General features: G+C 50.8%; 1 protein-coding gene across 4 annotated transcripts; it reads left to right on the top strand.

Moving 5' to 3' along the window:
* Window positions 1-21: 21 nt before the first annotated feature.
* On the top strand, window positions 22-19,650 carry DDX39A (DExD-box helicase 39A). Of its 4 annotated transcripts, XM_041760778.1 has the most exons (14): window positions 22-794; window positions 963-2,629; window positions 11,306-11,432; window positions 11,610-11,802; window positions 15,417-15,628; window positions 15,763-15,890; window positions 16,716-16,808; window positions 17,197-17,380; window positions 18,085-18,203; window positions 18,542-18,673; window positions 18,773-18,882; window positions 18,983-19,127; window positions 19,272-19,419; window positions 19,501-19,650. In XM_041760778.1, exons 5-14 carry the CDS (start codon window positions 15,421-15,423, stop codon window positions 19,515-19,517), a joined length of 1,284 nt encoding a protein of 427 aa, XP_041616712.1. In that variant the 5' UTR covers window positions 22-794; window positions 963-2,629; window positions 11,306-11,432; window positions 11,610-11,802; window positions 15,417-15,420; the 3' UTR covers window positions 19,518-19,650. The 4 variants fall into 4 exon arrangements, with proteins under 4 accessions (XP_041616712.1, XP_041616711.1, XP_041616709.1 ...); XM_041760777.1 differs by having other exon boundaries at window positions 2,492-2,629; window positions 11,306-11,802; XM_041760775.1 differs by having other exon boundaries at window positions 11,306-11,802.
* Window positions 19,651-19,667: the final 17 nt, after the last annotated feature.

The raw sequence follows: 19,667 nt of genomic DNA, 5'->3' as shown, positions 1-19,667 counted from the left end.
GGGGGCGGGGCGGCGGGGGCGCGGCTCCCGGCGGCCCCCGGGGCTGCGGGTCCCGCCTGCGGGGCGCTCCGGGCCGGCGGCCGCGATGCCCTCGCCGGCTGCTCCCGCGCGAGCCTGGGGCCGCACCTCGCTCGGCCCCGGGGTCCCCCAGCTGAGCGCGCGGGAACGCGCAGGAAAGACTCAGCCGCGTTAGAGCGGGGCGTGGCAGAGGCCTTCGGGCCTCGGGACCCCTCTAAAAACAAAAGCGATTCGTCTCCCCCGCCCCGCCCCCTCCTTTGCAAACGAGTCTCCAGGGAAGGATCCCGCGTTGCCTGCAGACGGGCTCTGGGCAGATCTGGGTTCGAATCCCAGCATCCGTGCCTTGAGGGAGCCCCCACATCGTGAGCGCCTCAGCTGTGAGACTGGATTGACCAACCCACCTCTGGTGTCGATAAAATTAAGTGAGATCGTGCATGCCCAGTGTTGAGAAACTAGTAAGGACCCAATAAGTGTGAGCTGCCGCGGCTTTTAATGGGATTGCCCGTGCTATGAAAATGGCTTGAATCCCGGCTCTGCCACTGGCTCTCGCTGAGGGCCCTAAGGATCCTGTGGCCCGCTGAGACTCAGTTTTCCCTGTGGCACGAAGCAGACCTTTTCTTCAGAGCTGTGGCATACAGGTGGGGGTCCATAAATGCAGGCTCGTGCCCAAGTGGAGGAGGAGAGCGGAGGCCTCCATGGAGCTTCTCCAGGGTCCCCGGAGTCTCCAGAGCGTGCAGCTTGGCTCTTGGCTGACCTCGGACTCCCTTAGAAACCGGGTGAGTGAGCCAAACCTTGGTCCCTGGGGCTCAGGGCGGGGCGCTCCATGGAGACTGAGCCTGAACTTGGGTGCCCTGCAGGGACCAGCCAAAATGCCTCGGCGGGCTGAGGGTACTTTGGTTACCTAGGGATGAGGGCTGGATGTTTACTTTCCCTTTTTTATTTAGAGAATTTTAACAGAAAGAAAAAGAAGGAGGAGAAGGAAGAGAATGACACCGACCTGGAATCTGCCCACTTCTCACCCCTTCCCCAACCCCCAGCTGGTCTGGTCTCATCGCTCACCTGGACCAGCACAGTAGCCTCCTCCCAGGGCTCCCAGCTCCACCCTTTACTTCCTAGTATATTTTCCCCAGAAAAGCCTGAGGATGCCTGTGAACACCTGAGTCAGGTCCTGTCCCTCCTCTGCCTAGATCCCTCCATGGCTCCCACCTTCTTTAGAGTAAGAGCCAAAGTCCTGCCCAAAGAGCACAGGCCCTGCACTATTTACCTCCGTCATGAAGGTGAACTTCCCTTTCACCTCTCTTTCCAGGTCTTCCCCTTGCTCACTCCTTCTAGCCACGGCAGCCTCCTGGCTATCCTTGATTATTTATCAATTGAATTCAAGAATCCTTTGAGCTATTTCTTTTGCTCCCAATTTACAGATGAGGAAACTGAGGCACACATCTCCTCAAGACTTTTCTTACAGTTTAGGTCTCCACTTAAGCATCGCTTTCTCTGAGAGACCATTCCATGCTGTCATGTTTATTTAATCACTCCTCTGAAATTGCCCAGCATTTGGCCTATGCTCACTCAGTCTTTGTGGAATGAGTGAGTGGACACAGTGAGAGCTATTAGAATCCCCAGTTATAGACCTGGGATGTCAATACCCCTTGCCCTGTCTTCTCCTAATGCTTCAGCCCATCTATTTTACAGGTGGAGAGGATGTGGCAAAGCTAGGCTCTAAGCTGGCCCAGGGACTGGGCCACTGTGATCATGGATGGGCTTTCTGCTGCCTGCCAGATCCCAGGCTCCCTCCTCCCTGGATGGAGCTGGGGAACCCTGCCAAATTCTCACTCCAACCTTCCAACATTCGTTTATTCAGTGGATATTTATCGGTGCCCGCTGGGACTTTGGTGGCACTGGAAACAGAGTCGCACTCAGGCTTGAAACAGGGAGACCAAGGACTTAATGTGCAACCTCATCCAAATATGATAACTGCACTGGCACCTCCCCGAGGCTGCTCTGGCCCCTCTCCAATCTGCTCTGGGGCCTCGGAAACCCGAAGGTTTCCCCCACCTCTGCCTGCTGGAAAACCTGTCCCTGGTTCTCTGGAGGTCTTCGGAAAAACACCTGCCCCTCCCCTGATCTATAGGGTAGCCTTGTCAGGACTCTGCCCACCTGTCCAGCCACATCCCCCTCTTCTCCCCTTATCCCCATCCAGCAACACTGGCCTTCCTTCTGTTCCTAAAATATTCTTACTTTGCTTCCAACCACAGGGCCTTTGCACTAGCTGTTTTCCAGTCTGGAATGCCCTTCCATCCCATCTCCCCATGGCTAGTCTTTTCTGATCATTTAGGTCTCTGTTTAAATGTCACCTCCTCTGAGAGACCTTTTCATACCCTGTCCTATTTATTACAATTATGGCCCCATTTTATTTAACTGTGACTCCTCTCTGAAATTGCCCAACGTTTGGCCTGTGCTCACTCAATTTTTGCAGAACGAATGAGTGGATACAATGTGAGGTGTCAGGAGAAAGGTATCCCAGGACTGCTGATGCCTTATGGAGGCAGCTGCCCCACTGTGGAAGAGGCAGAGGGGCTGGCACCGCGATGAGGACAAATTTGGGAACAGCAAAGTAAGTAAAGAGGAGAAGAGTGTTTAGTTGAAGGACCATCAGGGGCAAAGCCCTAGAGGTGGATGAGGGAGAACCTGGCATGTCCTGATTCCTCCCTCACCCCCCATCTCCTGCTCCACTCCCCTCATTCATGCCACTCTGGCAAACAGCTTCCTCACCGCTCCTCAAAAATGCCTATTCCTACCTCAGGGCCTCCGTACTTCCTGTTTCCCCTCTGTCTGCAATACTTTTCCTTCCTGCCTTGGCATTCTTTCTTCTTCACTTCATTTCCATCTTTGCTCAAATGCCACCTTCTTAGAGAGGTCCTCCCTGACTGCATCTCCACCTAAAACAGGCCCCAACCCATCTCTACCAAACTCTACCCCTCACATACCTCAATTTTTCTTCCTTGCTAATTTTAATACATTTTACTCTATTTTCTTACTTGTTTGTCTCAATCAGGGTGTCAGCTCTCTAAGGACAGGGATCATTGTCTTCTTCGAAGCTGAGTCCCCAGCTCCTAGAACAGAGTCTGGCACATGGAAGGTGCTCAAATAAATAGCTGCTGGGTGAACAGGTGGTTGGACAAACAGGGCATCATGGAGTGTGGCTGGAGTGTTTAGTGCTGATGAACCTGGAGTGGGGACAGTCTCCAGATGCCACAGATGGTGGGGATGGAGGGGCTCCAGCACCTCCCTGGAGTTCAAACTTGACCCTGAGGATTGTGGGAGCCACTGACCAATTCTTAGCAGGGGAGGAACTCAGTGAGGATTGTTTCTCAAAAGACTCTTTGCAAACCAAGTCTCCCGCCAGCCAGCTGGGTGCCAGAAACAGAAAGGGGAGTAGATTGTTCTGACACCAGAAAGGCTAAATGTATCCACAGAGCTAAACTCAAAAACCTTGCCTTAAGGGGAGGGATTTAAAAAGTTAAGTAGAAGAAAATGATACAGTTTGATACTGCTTATACCAATTACTGAAAAACAGAATGTGAAACTATGTATCAAGTTTATAAACCGTGCAGGGAGTAGTGTGCTCTGGTGTGCCTGGCACCCTGGAGGAGGTGACAAAGGCCACCTCAGTTCAAATCCTGGCACCACCACACACCAATAGTAGGATTCTGGGCAAGTTACTTCACTGTTCTGTGCTTTAGTTTCTTCATCTGTAAGAAGGGATGAGACAGTGGCACCTCCCCTCATAGGGTTGCTGGGAAGCTTAAATGAATTAATTCTTGTAAAGCACAGAACAAGGGGGGTCAGTTCGGTATCATTCTTTTTATTTAACTAGTTGTTTTGGTAGTGGGGGAGGGGAGTGGAAGTGGGAAGGTGAACACAGGTGACTTCGTTTTAACCATAAGGGATGTCTTTTAATTTTTGATTGTTAGTTATTTTGATTGAGGCACAACTTACCCCTGGTGGAGTGCACAAATCCTTCAGTGGGCAGGTCTGTGGGTTTTTTTTTGGGGGGGGATTTTATTTATTTATTTGTTTGTTTGTTTATTTGACAGAGAGCAGCACAAGCAGGGGGAGTGGCAGGCAGAGGAAGAGGGAGAAGCAGCCCTGCTGAGCAGAGAGCCCGATGACATGGGGCTCCATCCCAGGACCCTGGGATCATGACCTGAGCCGAGGGTAGGCACTTAACCAACAGAGCCACATAGGCACCCAGCTCTGCGATTAAAAAAAAAAAAATTTTGTTTGGGATCCCTGGGTGGCTCAGCGGTTTAGCGCCTGCCTTTGGCCCAGGGCGTGATCCTGGAGTCCCGGGATCGAGTCCCACGTCGGACTCCTGACATGGAGCCTGCTTCTCCCTCCTCCTGTGTCTCTGCCTCTCTCTCTCTGTCTATCATAAATAAATAAATAAATCTTTAAAAAAAAATTTTTTTTTAATTTATTTAAGTTTCAAGGAGCAGAGGGAAAGACAAGCAGACTCCAAGATAAGTGACTAAGTGACATAGGGTTTGATCCCAGGACCCTGAGATGAAATCAGTGGTCGGATGCTTAACCGATTGAGCCATTGAAGCACCCTGCTCCATGAATTTTTATATATGTATAGATTCCTGTGGCCACCAACTAGTCCACTCCCCTGCTGCATACCTTTTATTTGTGCCCTGTGCCAGGCAACCTTATAGAAATTCTATCACCATAGATTAATTTGGCCTGCACTTGAACTTCATACCACATGGGATCATATTATGATCTTTAAAAGTTATTTTATTTTTATTTTAAAGATTTTGTTTATTTATTCATGAGAGATACACAGAGAGAGGCGGAGACACAGGCAGAAGGAGAAGCAGGTTCCCCGGAGGGAGCCCAAGGAGCCCAATGCGGGACTCGATCCCAGGACCAGGATCACGCCCTGAGCCAAAGGCAGACGTTCAACTGCTAAGCCATCCAGGCATCCCTGATTTTTTTTTTTTTTTTTAAATATCTGGGGTTTGGATGCCTGGATTCTTTCACTCAACATGCTTTGCTTTTTCTATTGAAATGAAATTTACATACCATAAAATTTACCTTTCTTAAGTGTACGATCCCAGTGATTTTCAATATATTCACAAAAAACATGATGGGTTGTGTTGTTGTTGCTGTTGTTTTTAAATTTATTTGTTTAGGGATGCCCGGGTGGCTCAGAGTTCGGCCCAGGTGTGATCCTGGAGTCCTGGGATCAAGTCCCACATAGGGCTCCCTGCATGGAGCCTGCTCCTCTCTCTGCCTGTGTCTTTGTTTCTCTCTGTGTGTGTGTCTCTCATGAATAAATAAATAAAATCTTTTTAAAAATAAGTTTATTTATTTTTAGTAATCTCTATACCTAACTTAGGGCTCAAACTCACAACCTCAAGATCAAGAGTCATATGTTCTTCTGAGCCAGCCAGACACCCCAAGAACATGATGTTTTTGAAGTTCATCTGTAATGTATATAGCAATAGTTTATTCCTTTTTATTTTTACTGGTATTCAAGGATATGGATGGACCACTGTTTCTTCTTTTTATAATAGTTGATTCTGTATGCATGTGTGTGTGTGTTCAATTGAAGTATAGTTGGTGTACAATATTATATTGTGTATAATATTATATTAGTTTCAGATGTACAACATAGTGACTTGACAATTATATACACTATGAAGTGCTCCCTGTGAGGTGTAATTACCATCTGTTACCCTACAAGATTATCAGCATATTATTGACTCTTTTCCCTATGCTGTACTTTTCATCCCCATGACTTCATTATTTTAAAACTGGAGGGGGGATCCCTGGGTGGCGCAGCGGTTTGGCGCCTGCCTTTGGCCCAGGGCGCGATCCTGGAGACCCGGAATCGAATCCCACATCAGGCTCCCGGTGCATGGAGGCTGCTTCTCCCTCTGCCTGTGTCTCTGCCCCTCTCTCTCTCTCTCTCTCTCTCTGTGACTATCATAAATTAAAAAAAAAAAAAAAAAACACTGGAGGGGATCCCTGGGTGGCTCAGAGGTTTTGCGCCTGCCTTTGGCCTAGGGTGCGATCTTGGAGTCCGGGATCGAGTCCCACGTCGGGCTGCCGACATGGAGCCTGCTTCTCCCTCTGCCTGTGTCTCTGCCTCTCTCTCTCTCTCTATCATAAATGAGTAAATAAATATTAAAAAAAAAAAAAAAAAAAAACCTGGAAGTTGGGCAGCCCGGTGGCACAGCAGTTTAGCGCCACCTTCAGCCCAGGGCGTGATCCTGGAGACCCGGGATGGAGTCCCACCTCGGGCTCCCTGTAGGAAGCCTGCTTCTCCCTCTGCCTGTCTCTCTGCCTCTCTCTCTTTGTGTCTGTCGTGAACAAATAAATAAAAAATCTTGGACCCCTGGGTGGCGCAGCGGTTTGGCGCCTGCCTTTGGCCCAGGGCGCGATCCTGGAGACCCGGGATCGAATCCCACATCGGGCTCCCGGTGCATGGAGCCTGCTTCTCCCTCTGCCTATGTCTCTGCCTCTCTCTCTCTCTCTCTCTCTCTCTGTGTGTGTGTGTGTGACTATCATAAATAAATAAAAATTTAAAAAAAATAAAAAAATAAAAAAATAAAAAATCTTTTTTAAAAAACAAAAACAAAACCCTGGAAGTTTGTGTTTCTTAATCTCCTTTACCTATTTCACCCATCTCTCCAGTCCCTGTCCCTCTGGCAATCACTAGGTTGTTCTGTGTATTAGTGAGTCTGTTTCTGATTTTGTTTGTTTTGTTTTTTAGATTCTACATGCAAATGAAATCATATGGTATTTGTCTGACTTAACACTCTCTAGGACCATCCATGTTGTCCCAAATGTCAAGATTTTGCTGTTTTTTTTAAATAGATGAATAATAATTTATTTTATATGTATACCACATCTTCTTCTGTTTGTTTTTTTTTTTTAAGATTTTATTTATTCATGAGAGACACACACACAGAGGCAGAGACACAGGCAGAAGGAGAAGCAGGCCATGCAGGGCGCCTGATGTGGGACTCAATCCTGGGACTCCAGGATCACAACTTGAGCTGAAGGCAGATGCTCAACCACTGAGCCACTCAGGCATCCTGCACATCTTTATACATCCATCTACTGATGGACATTTATGTTACTGCCATATATTGGCTATTAAAAATAATACTGCAGGGGACAAAAGGAGGAATATATCTTTTCAAATTAGCTTTCACTTTCTCTGGGTAAATACCCAGAAGTGGAATCACTGGATCAGACCAGTTTTTGATCTATTCATTTGTGAGGGTTTTTTTTTTTTGGGGGGGGGTTTTTTTTTTTTTTTAAGATTTTATTTATTTATTGAAGAGAGTGAGCAAGTGAGCAAGAGAGAGAAGGAACACACAAGCAGCGGGGGGGGGGGGGGGGTCAAAGGGAAAGGGAGAAGCAGGCTCCAAACCCAGTGCAGAGCCCCAGTGCAGAGCCTCACATGGGGCTTGATCTCACCACCCTGAGATCTTGACCTGAGCAGAAACCAAAGGTCAGAGGCTTAGCCAATTGAGCCTTGCAAACACTTTCTTTTATAAGATTTTATTTATTTATTCATGAGAGACATAGAGAGAGAGAGAGAGAGAGAGAGAGAGAGGCAGAGACACAGGCAGAGGGAGAAGCAGGCTCCATGCAGGGAGCCCGATGCGGGACTCGATCTAGAGCCTCCAGGATCATGCCCTGGGCCAAAGGCAGGCGCCAAACCACTGAGCCACCTGGGGATCCTCTTTCTTTTTCTTTCTTTTCTTTCTTTTCTTTCTTCTTTCTTTCTTTCTTTCTTTCTTTCTTTCTTTCTTTCTTTCTTTCTTTCTTTCTTTCTTTCTTTCTTTTCTTCCTTCCTTCCTTCCTTCCTTCTTTCTTTCTCTTTCTTCTTTCTTTTCCTTCCTTCCTTCCTTTTCTTTTTTTTTCTTTCTTTTCTTTTCTCTCTCTCTCTCTCTCTCTCTCTCTCTCTCTCTCTCTTCCCTTCCTCTCCTCCCCTCCCCTCTCCTCCCCTCTCCTTTCCTTTTGAAATCTCTATATACCCAAGGTGGGGCTTAAACTCACAACCCCTACTCCTATTAAGCGTTTCCATGCTCCACCCACTGAGCCAGCCAAGTGGAGTGGCTTTTCATTGGCTGAGTTGTGACTCTCATTGATTAGGCTGTTGCTGGCTCAGGAGAAAATCTTCCTCCCGCTAGTAACAGGACAGTAAAAGTACAGGCTTTTTCCAGTTGAGAATGTAAAGGGCTCTTTCTATGTGAGAGCTCCCCCTTTGGGCCTCTCAACTCTATTTTAGTGAGATTTCTGTTTATTAATTTTTACTCTTCTCAACAGGATGCAAATGGCTTTGGCTGTCTCCTCCCTAACTCACCTCAGATAATTAATTATTCCAAGCTTGCCTCTCATCTGCTTTCCTGGGGCACCTCTTCTTTCCCCAGGGGCAGATTTTCTCTGGGTTTCCAAGTTACCTTACTTTGGCTTCTATCTCCACCTTTGTAGGAAGTGGCCAATTGTAAGGGAGGGAGATGGCTTGGGCTTGGATCTCCACCATCTGGCCAATTGTAAGGGAGGGAGATGGCTTGGGCTTGGATCCCCGCCATCTTGGGGCTGGGACTAACTTTCTCCAAACCTCAGGTTACCCATCTGACAGTGCAGATGTTAATACATGCACTCATCTGCTCCGGGTGGGGGATTCAGTCAGGTGCTAGGCTCAGATTTCTCAGAACCAGACTGAGCACCAGGGTGGGAACTAGGGTGAGGAGAGTGAAGCATTCACTCAGGTACAACATTTAAGGGGTACCAAAAATCAAGACACATAATATTTATTTATATTTATTTTTAAAAGATTTTATTTACTTTTTTTTAAGATTTTATTTACTTATATGAGAGAGTAAGTGAGAAAGAGAACACAAGCAGGGGGAGCAGCATAGGGAGAGGGAGAAGCAGACTTTCCCCATTGAGCAGGGAGCTCGAGGCTGGGCTCCATCCCAGGACTCTTGGATCATGACCTAAGCTGAAGGCAGATGCTTCACCTACAGAGCCACCCAGGTGCCCCAAGACACACAATGCTTTAATCCAATAATTTTTGACATCAAAATCCATGCAAAAAGCCTAGATAAAGACAGGATCAGTTATCCCAATCTTTCCCTTTTGCCTCAGACAGCAATATGGCTTTGCTCCATGTAGCACTGTTACTAATCCTGTCTTTACTTAATATTTTGATCATAATAGATTTTTAAAAAATATTTTATTTATTTATTCATGAGAGACACACACAGAGAGAGAAAGAGGCAAAGACACAGGCAGGGGGAGAAGCAGGCTCCATGCCAGGAGCCTGACGTGGGACTTGATCCTGAGTCTCCAGGATCATACCCTGGGCTGAAGGTGGCACTAAACTGCTGAGCCACCTGGGCTACGCTAAAAAGTTAATTTTGATTTTAAAATAGTGCTTTTTATTATTTAAAAATGGTGGCTTTAGGGCAGCCCCGGTGGCTGGCGCAGCGGTTTGGCACCGCCTGCAGCTTAGGGTGTGATCCTGGAGACCCAGGATGGAGTCCCACATCGGGCTCCCTGCATGGAGCCTGCTTCTCCCTCTCCCTCTGCCTGTGTCTCTGTGTCTATGAATAAATAAATAAAATCTTAAAAAAAATAAAAATAAAAATGGTGGTTTTAAAATAGTAATTAAAATTATCTTTTTTTAAAAGATTTATTTATTCATAAAAGACACAGACTGAAAGAGAGGCAGAAACACAGGTAGAGGGAGAAGCAGGCTCCCCCCTGGGAGCCCGATGCGATCATGGGCTTATTTGAGAGAGTAAGTGAGAAAGAGAACACAAGCAGGGGAGCAGCATAGGGAGAGGGAGAAGCAGACTTCCCATTGAGCAGGGAGCAGACTTCCCATTGAGCAGATCCCGGGGTCATGACCTGAGCTGAAGGCAGGTGCCCAACTGCTGAGCCACCCAGAGGTCCCTAAAATTATTTATCTTGATGACAGGTTTTGGTGTCCCCTTAGATTTTGCATGCCTCATCCTCATCCTAGAGCTGCTGGGCACAAAGGAGGAGCTCTGTAAGCATTATGGTATAATTATTACCTACGATATCTACCTTATATTACCTAAAGCCTCCCTCACAATTGACTGGTTTCTCTTCATTCGGTTTTTTGACCGAAGTTGTATCTCTGGTGGCATCAGTTTTGAATCTGTTGTCTAGAACGTTGACTCCAAGATAGCTTACACTAAATGAAGTTGAAAGGCTAGATCTTCCTGGAAAACTATGAAGGTTTAACTGTGTCAGGGGTTTAGGGAGGTTGGAATGTTGTGGCAGGATTATGTTTGACCAGCTTATCTCCGCTCCCTTTCCCCCACCACCCGAAATCCCCAATCAAAACGCAGCTGAGAAAGACTGTCCGTACCAGGTATAAGCAAGGATTGGGAGTTACTGGGACTTTCACAGTGTCTACTTGGAGTGTAAAGCAGAACAACTGACGAAGCGCTTAAACACACACATGACTTAGGGCCTACCATTCCATTCCTAGGCATGTGCCCTGGAGAAGCGCACGTATGTTTATGAAAATACTTGTACAAGCTTCATGGATAATGGCCAAACACTAGGAACAACCAAATGTCCACTAACGGGTGAATGGAGAAACAATACTGGCTATATTGTCATGTATCAACACCGTGGACTACCACTCAGCAAGGAAAAAGAGCTATCGATACATGCAACACATAGACAAATCCCAACAACAGTTTGTTGAGCAAAAGAAGCCAGGTACAAACAACAATCTATTGCAGGATTCTGTTTATACGAAATTCAAGATCAGAATTATAGAAATCCACATCGTCTTTTGCCTGGTTAGGGGGAAGGGGTGCGGTTCACCAGAGAGGGGCACAACAGGACTTTCTGCGGGGATGGAAATGTTCTATATCTTCCCTGGGCAACTGTCACTTGCCTGTCAATCTTCAAAACTCCGTGTGCTTTTTCTTTTTACTATAACATTTACCTTAGTAAAGTACCGGGGGTAGGAGAGACAATGGGACGTGGGTAAGGTTAGGAAAATGTAATAATACAAGGGGAAAAGTAAAATTAAAAAAAAAAAAAAAAAAAGCTTTATAACAAAAACCCTTCTGGTTTGGGTTTTGTGGCCTGAGCCTGGATGGCCACCTGCACACAGTCTGACTCAGGACGAGAGTCTCCGCAAAGGGGAGCTGGCACAGCCGGCGCAAACCGAACCCTCCACGCTGGAGTCATTCCGGTCTCCGATCCTTTCCAGGACTCCTTCAGAGCCCCCACCCTGGAGAACCGAGAGGCCGCCGCGGGTTGATGCTCCCTTCCAAAGCCCTGAATTCCACCGCCAGGCGTAGGAGCCACGCAACAGCAACGCGAGATACTCGCACAGGGTAAATCCTCCCCGGCTTCGGCTGCCAGTACTAAACATGGCGACGCCCACCAAGGGCAAACCGCCAATCGCGTGGCAGCGCACGGGCTCACGTCGGCCTCAGCCCAGGGCGCCTACTTTTAGATTGACCAATGAATCCGAGGCATGAGGCACGCCCGTTTGCTGCTCTCACCAATAGCCTCCAGACGCCTCCTGCAGGATCCAATCACCGCTTCCGCCTCTCTTGAGTGAAAAGCCAGCCGTCCAGTGAGCAGACCCGCAGTCCGACGTAGGAGGCAGGAAGCGCGGCAACTCGTGTCGGGGCGCGCGGCCGGTAACCAGAGTCGGACGGCTTTCCTCGCAGCAGCACGCGGAGGCGAACGGGGAACCAGGTGAGCGGTGGGCCGGGGGCGCGGGGGCGCGGTGCGGAGACTTCGGACCTGCGGGCGAGCGGGCGAGGGGAGACGCCGGGGGTTGAGGGGAAGAGGAAGAGGAGGGGGCGCGAGACGAGTGGGGGGGCGGAGCGGTTTGGGCGTCAGCCGCGCGCGGCAGCGGCCGTTGAACGCCACGGCGCATGCGCGGCCCGGGGGGGGGGGCGCGCCGGTGGCTGTTGGCGCGCGGGGAGCCAGCCCGCTTCCGGGAGTGGGGCTGTCATGGCGGCCCGCGGGTCGACCCCGACTTGGCCAGGAGTCCTCTCTGCTCGAGGAGACTGCCTAGGCCGTTTGGGGAGGGATTCGGGGTGTGGGTGTGTGGGGGGGTGACGCGGTGGGAGGAACCCGAGCTTGTAGCCATGACAGGGGACTCTGTTGTGTTCCTGCTCTGTGTTTAGGGACTTCGGGGTTCCAGAGATTTAGAAAAGAAAAGATGTCTCAGAGGCAGACTCCGAGGTGGAAGTCTTCCCTGGGGGCACTTTGAGGGGGAATGGGCACCTGTGGGCGTGTCTGGATTGACACTTCTCGGGCGTCACCTTTGGTCTGCTCCTGGGGCCTCAGCCGTCGCAGCCACCCCCGCTGGGTGGGACTAACCCCCACCGTCCTCTCCTCCTCCAATTTGTTTTGAGCTTCAGATTTTTGTGTAGCCACTTCCTAGAACATCTTGTTCATCAAACTCGGGCCGCCCCTGAATATCGTCCCCCTAAATGACAGAACGCCTTCTTTTGACCTGTATTTTTCTCTAAAATGCACCATCACCTCTTGGGGCACCCGGGTTTAACAGTCAGAGTAGGTGACTAGGCTTTCTCTGCCCAGGGATTACCCCAAAGATGGCCCTGCCCTGTTGAATGATCCACCTTATTCTTCCCTCATAACACCCCCACCGTGGTTAATTCTTAGTGACTGGTTTTCCCTGTTGCTGTTCTTGTTCCCCACTCATCTTTCTACTCTTGGAGTAAATTGCTTGGGGCAATTGAGTCACGCAACTCAAAAATCTCATCAGGATTTCTCCCCCAGTGAAAAAAAAATTCATCAGTGATTCCCTATTAGGGAATAAAGCGTGAATGCCCTCGACTTGACCAGCTTTCCCAAGTTTGTCCTCTACCTCTGCTTCAGCCAACCAGTCTTGCTCTCCATTCCTCACAAGGGCCTGGTGCTTTGGGGCTGACCTTTCCTAGCTCCTGTTCTTTTCTCTGCTACCTGAGAGATAACCCCTTCCTGTTCAGATTACTTTTTTCAATAATCAGTTAAGGATATATGCTTGCTTTAGCCCCTAACCTTGCCTTGAAACCTGAATTCTAATTCTGTTCATTCAGCTATTGCTGTTGAGTGGTTTAGGCTCTGGGCTGGCAGGCCTGACTTTGCTTTTCTACTCGGGGCCGGCAAGAGCTGTCCTGGAGCCAGAGGCCTGATGGAAGTGAGGGGAATCCTGACTACTTTGGGCAGCAGAAACAGCAGCTACAAAGGTGCTGAGGCACGTTTGAGGCACAGCAACAAGGCCAGCGAGTGAGGGCGATGGAGGAAGTGAGGTTTGAGTGTAGAGGGGCGGTCGGTTCATGTAGGGTCTGATGGGTCATGGTGAGGACTCCTGAGTTTTCTGAGCACAGTGGGAGCTTGTGGAGGGTTTTGAACAGAGGGGTGACATTCTCTGATGTAACTTTTACACTTTGGGGAGAGAAGATGGAAGGGGATGGAAAAGGGGAAGACCAGTGAGGAGACTGTTCCCATAATCCAGGCACAGGGTGATGGTGCTCAAATCATCAACTGACCGTGGATAAACTGGTATGCCTGTCATGCCGAGTAAAAGAAGCTGTATGAATGGTGGCTTATTGTATGATTCCATTTATGAGCTGTCCGAAACCAGCAGATTCATAGAAAACAAAGTAGGTTAGCTGTTGCCAACCGGGTGGGGGTGGGAAGGAAGACAGGTAAAGGGTCCCGGTCTTTTTGACCTGACTGAAATGTGTGATGCACTCCAGCTGCAGTGGTCATTCCACATAGTTCTGACCATCCTAAAAATATTGAAAACCAGTGAACTGTGTGTGTACATTTTAAGGAGTGAATAGTAGGCTTGTGAATATCTCAGTAAAACTTCTAATTTTAAAAGAAAGGTGAAGGGGCACCTGGCTGGCTCATTCAGAAGAGCACATGACTCTTGATCTTGGGGTCCAGAGTTGGAGCCCCGTGTTGGGAATAGAGATTATTTATATATAAAAAGAAAGAACGGTAGAGGTAGCTTGAGACCAGTGAGGTGGCAGAGTGAGAGGTGACCTGATTGTCCTGTTGGGCTGACTGGACTGGGGGAGAGAAAAAGCCAGTGAGAGAATGGAATTGCCTTTTTTGAGAAGCAGGTCTGCAGGAAGAAACAGGGTTTTGCTCTGGGTCTTTTGAGTCCAGCTTCCAAGGGGAGATGTAAATGAGGCATCTGGGTAACCAGGCTATTGTTGAGGGGATCTGGGTAACTTATGGCTAGAGACATAAGTTTGGGACCTCTCCACACAGATGTGGTTAAAGCCCTGGGGCTGGATGAAGGCGCAGAGAGAATGAGAGAGGGAGGACCAAAAAGTGGGCCCAGGACCCTCCACATCCAGCTCAGGAAGAAGAGGGACTGCTTCACCACTTCCTTGCTCTGGATTTGGAGGCTGGGGTGGGGTTGGGAGGACAAAAGACCATAATCTCACTTTTGGGTCCCTTGTAGCTTACATCCAGTAGGTGCTGTGCATGTATTGGATTAAATAAAGCCAGGAGGTGAGCAAGTTTTGTATTAATTCTCTTTATCATCTCAGCTCTACTTTTATTGGCTTGGGCCCAATGGGAAGCCTGTTCGTGAGAGTACTTAATTATTCCCTTGTGCAGACCACAAATAGCAGGAGGAGCTGGGGCAGGGCACACTCTGCTCTCTCACAGACTCCAGTCTCTCCAGCTTTCTGGCAGCCACATCTGGTCTCTAGGGTCCTCCCTTGTGTAGGCCCGTGGACTCCTTGGGCAGTGGTGGAGAGGGAACTCCTTTAGGTTAATGGGCTGAGGTGGTTCATTGGAGTTTTCCTGGTGGTGGCAGTGTGCTGGAAAAGCTTAGGGTAGGGGCTTGGTGAGTCTGAGCAGCCAGACAAGGCCGGGGGTGGTTTGAAAGGGGTAGTGTGGAAGGAGGTGTGCAAGGGCCAACAAGGAGGGATGTGCAAGCCATGGGAAAGTGTGGGTATTTCGCTCTGAGAGCAGAGGGAGGCCCTTGAGGTGAAGGGGTGTGGGCATGAAGGGCGGGGGCCCAGGGAAAGGTGAGGTGGTGCTCAGGAGGGCAGGGTGTGACCATGACAGGCTGAGGCTGGGAGGTGCTGTCCAGGTGGAGCTGGTGGGATATTCTGCAGGAATCTGAGGGTGGGTGGTAATAAGGGAAAGGGATCAGAGAGTGATGGCCATCAGCTTCATCATCTGGGTCCTTTCTGTGCCAGCTTGTAAGGTGGCTCCAGTGCCTTGCCTTTCTTGGGCCTGTGTTAACAGACTGCAGTGCTGGGCAGTCTTCTCCCTCAGTGACCCTCGATGGGTAGGTTTTCTCATTCGGCTCCCTCCTCTATTCTCAGCACCATGGCAGAACAGGATGTGGAAAATGAGCTTCTGGATTATGAGGAAGATGAAGAGCCCCAGGCTCCTCCAGAGAGCACTCCTGCTCCCCCCAAGAAAGATGTCAAGGGTTCCTACGTTTCCATCCACAGCTCTGGCTTCCGGGACTTTCTGCTGAAGCCGGAGCTCCTGAGGGCCATAGTGGACTGTGGCTTTGAGCATCCATCTGAGGGTATGCCTTCCTGCTTCTCCCTGCCAAGAACCACCTCTGACCACCCTCACTGTGGTCTCCTCAGCCACCTGGCGAGGAGCCTACACACAGGGAGCATCTGGTTTCTGGTTGCTCACGCGTGCTCTCTCCCTCAGTCCAGCACGAGTGTATTCCCCAAGCCATCCTGGGCATGGACGTCCTGTGCCAGGCCAAGTCTGGGATGGGCAAGACGGCGGTCTTCGTACTGGCCACCCTGCAGCAGATTGAGCCAGTTAATGGACAGGTGGGTGGGTCCCCTCCCTGTTGGGCCCAGGTTGTATGAGGCGTCAATAGCTATGGCTCCCCTCATTAAAAGTTCCTGTTCCTGTGTTCTTTGTGGGCTTTTAAAATTAAGTATGGTACTTAGCTGTGACAAAACGATAAGCTGAAAAAGTGCCCATGGTTTTATTCTCCAGAGACACAGCTGTTAATTTGTCATGTGCTTTTCTAGGTTGTGCAGGTTTACTCAGGTGAGATTATACTGCATGAGAATTTACTATCGTTGTCGCTGACAGTTATTTTCTCATGCATGAATTTTGTCAGAGGAGAATCAAGGTGCATTCCTGTGTTGTACTTTTGTCACATTGGGACGCACGTCTGTGGGCTGTGTGTGAGTGCAAGAGCCCTTGTTTCCTTAGGGGTGACTGGGGGAGAGGGAGATGCAGTGGGAGGCTATGGTGTGGTCACAGCACTTGGCACCGTGGACCTGAAGGCAGGAGCGGCCTCCTTCTCAGGTGCTCATGGGCCAGCCAGAGAGCAGACTCCCAGGGAGCCGTTAGCATGGGCTATCTCATCAGCTAGGTCTCCCTGTGGATCCTGGCAGCATGAGACAAGCCTCGTTAGCTGAAGGGACATAGGGAGTGAATGGCAGGTGGGGGGGTGGGGAGAAGGTGGAGCACCTGGACTGGACCTTCCAGTGACTGGAAGTGTGGGGAGCAGCCCGGCAGGCACCCTGGAGGGGCAGGGGCCCAGTGGGCATGAGCCCCAGAGGAAGAACAGTGGCATGAGCTCTGGCTGAGACAGGACTTGGAATGCTGACTTGAGTGTCTCTCTTCCACCTGCCCTGCAGGTGACAGTCTTGGTCATGTGCCACACACGGGAGCTAGCCTTCCAGATCAGCAAAGAGTATGAACGCTTCTCCAAGTACATGCCCAGTGTCAAGGTAAGTCCCCTCAGGCTGGGCTGGGTGTGCTGCATGCACGGTCCTCTGCAGCCTTGTTGTCTCGGGTCTGGCTCAGCCAGTGTTTACCAAGTTTGGCTGCAGAGGCTGCCTTTGAGGTTTGCGGTGGTTTATGCTCCTTAAAAGCCTGATGCATTATGCATGGCCCCCAAAGGCCTGTGCTCGTCCCAGCCGTGGGACTGCTTTCTACCAGACTCATGGCCAGGCTCTCAGGCCTTTCTGGTCCCCAGGCTCTAGGCCTGGAGGCTTGGGGGGGTGCTGCTGGAGCACGAGCTGCTAGGGCCACAGGCCAGGTGGCCATCATTGTGGAGTGGGTACGAGCCTCTAGTGCTCAGATTGGCAAAAGCAACTTTTCTCTCCACCCGTATAGGTGTCTGTGTTCTTTGGGGGCCTTTCTATCAAGAAGGATGAAGAGGTATTGAAGAAGAACTGTCCTCATGTCGTGGTGGGGACACCAGGCCGGATCCTGGCGCTAGTGCGGAACCGGAGCCTGAACCTGAAGAACGTGAAGCACTTCGTGCTGGATGAGTGTGACAAGATGCTGGAGCAGCTGGGTGAGTGTCCTCCTTGGGTCTGGTAGCTGCTGGAGGCCCACCCAGCCACACTCTTCCCCACCCTCACAGTCTCCCTACCCCCCAGACTTCAAAGCCAGGTGGGCCCCAACAGGATAGGCGAAGGTTGCCCCAGAGAGGGGTCACATGGGTAGCTGGCACACAGGTCTTCTGTAAATGATTTTATGGAAAGTTCTAGCATTGGCAGAGTGACCTGCTTGTGAGCCCAAGCTGAGGGGCCACAGGGCCCAAAGGAGCTGTGTCCGGACGTGTGTACATATTAGCCTTTGGAATGTGGTGGCCTGGCTGCCTCTTTAGTTCTAGGCCCCTGCCTGCCCTCAGTGAGCCCCGCCAGGGCCGTTGGGAGATGGGGCTTGTGTCCTGGGAGGCGGCTGCAGCTCTCACCCCAGCGGCTATCTCTGCCTCAGGCTCCCCTCCCTGAAGCGTGGCTCGAGGCGCGCTGGCACGGCTGCTCCGCTCTGGCAGCGTGTAAGTGGATGGCAGCTTCCCCGCGCCTGTGCTCACCCCGAGTCCAGCCCTTCAGGCACCTGGGACTCGCCCCTCCCTCCACTCCTCGACTCACACTGCCCTCGTCATGGTGCTAACAGCTCCCTGGCACAGGTTGGGAGGAGCTGGGGCTGGTCTCGGGTGGGGGTCATGGTCTGCCAGGCACTTATGCCTACCTGTTTCTTGCCCCCCGCCCCCAGACATGCGGCGGGACGTGCAGGAGATCTTCCGCTTGACACCCCATGAGAAGCAGTGCATGATGTTTAGCGCCACCCTGAGCAAGGAGATCAGGCCGGTCTGCAGGAAGTTCATGCAAGATGTGAGTAGGGTGGGACGGCAGCCTCTGTACAGCAGCTTTGGTCCTCCTGAGTCTCGGGTCCTGAGCTGTTGCTGCTTCAGGACACCCACACTTATCTCGTCGCATGAGAATGCCGGGAGACCCAGGGGCCTTCCTTCCCTCCTGCATCTTATCAGACTGGGAGCTGAGCTTGGTCTGTACCTGAGTCAGACCAGAGCTTAGATCAGCTGTTGGGAGAGAGGCATTTACTGGGGTACAGCAGGCCCTCTGTGAAGCATCGCAGCATGGAGTCCTTCGCTAGAAGGTTCTGGGCAGGCCAGATGCCAAGGAGTAAGCCCCGCTTGCCCCTTCCTGCACAGCCCATGGAGGTGTTTGTAGACGACGAGACCAAGCTCACACTGCATGGACTGCAGCAGTACTACGTCAAGCTCAAGGACAGTGAGAAGAACCGCAAGCTCTTCGATCTGTTGGATGTGTTGGAGTTTAACCAGGTGACACTGTGTGGACCTTCCTGGGCTTTGGGACCATGTGAGGTCAGTGCACAGGGGCTCTGACCCCTGACCGCCGCTTCCTGCCTCCCTCCCTTGCAGGTGGTGATCTTCGTGAAGTCCGTGCAACGCTGCATGGCCCTGGCCCAGCTCCTCGTGGAGCAGAACTTCCCGGCCATTGCCATCCACAGGGGCATGGCCCAGGAGGAGCGGTGAGTGCCTGCCGCCCTCAGAGGTCCGAGGCCGGCACCTCGTGGGGAGTCCACGCAGGAACCCGTGTCTGATGGCCGCCTCTTCTTCTCCTGCACCCAGTCTGTCGCGCTATCAGCAGTTCAAAGACTTCCAGCGGCGGATCCTGGTGGCCACCAATCTGTTTGGCCGAGGGATGGACATTGAGCGAGTCAACATCGTCTTCAACTATGACATGCCTGAGGACTCAGACACCTACCTCCACCGAGTGAGTGGTTCCACTGAGGTGTCCCTTCTTTAGTGTCCCCATCCCTAAAGATGTCCCCATGGGTGAGTGGAAATGTGGCCCTGCTTCTCAGATTCCCCAGGCTGTGTCTCTGTGGCCTGACCCCCTGCTCCTGTCCCTCTGCAGGTGGCCCGTGCAGGTCGCTTTGGGACCAAAGGTCTGGCTATTACTTTCGTGTCTGACGAGAATGATGCAAAAATCCTCAACGATGTTCAGGATCGGTTTGAAGTGAATGTGGCAGAACTTCCTGAAGAAATCGACATCTCCACGTATAGTAAGTGTCGGGCGGCCAAGGGGCCGGGCTCGGGCTGGGACCCTGTTCACCATCTCACTGGCCTCCCTCTCTGTCTTACAGTTGAGCAGAGCCGGTAACCACGCGCCTGATGGCCAGAGCAGCCCTGTTCCCTGAGTGCTGCTGCCAGCCCTCTTCCTAGGCATCAGTGGGCCTTCCTTTTTACTGTTTAAAAGATGTAGATTTGTGTAAGAGTAAAGTTTTATTATGGAATCCTGGCTCCTTCCTGT

The sequence above is a fragment of the Vulpes lagopus genome, chromosome 7 (genome assembly GCF_018345385.1).
Source record: "Vulpes lagopus strain Blue_001 chromosome 7, ASM1834538v1, whole genome shotgun sequence".
NCBI lineage: Eukaryota > Metazoa > Chordata > Mammalia > Carnivora > Canidae > Vulpes > Vulpes lagopus.
The sequence above is the reverse complement of the archived record's forward strand: the minus strand, read 5'-3'. Positions and strand labels throughout refer to the sequence as shown.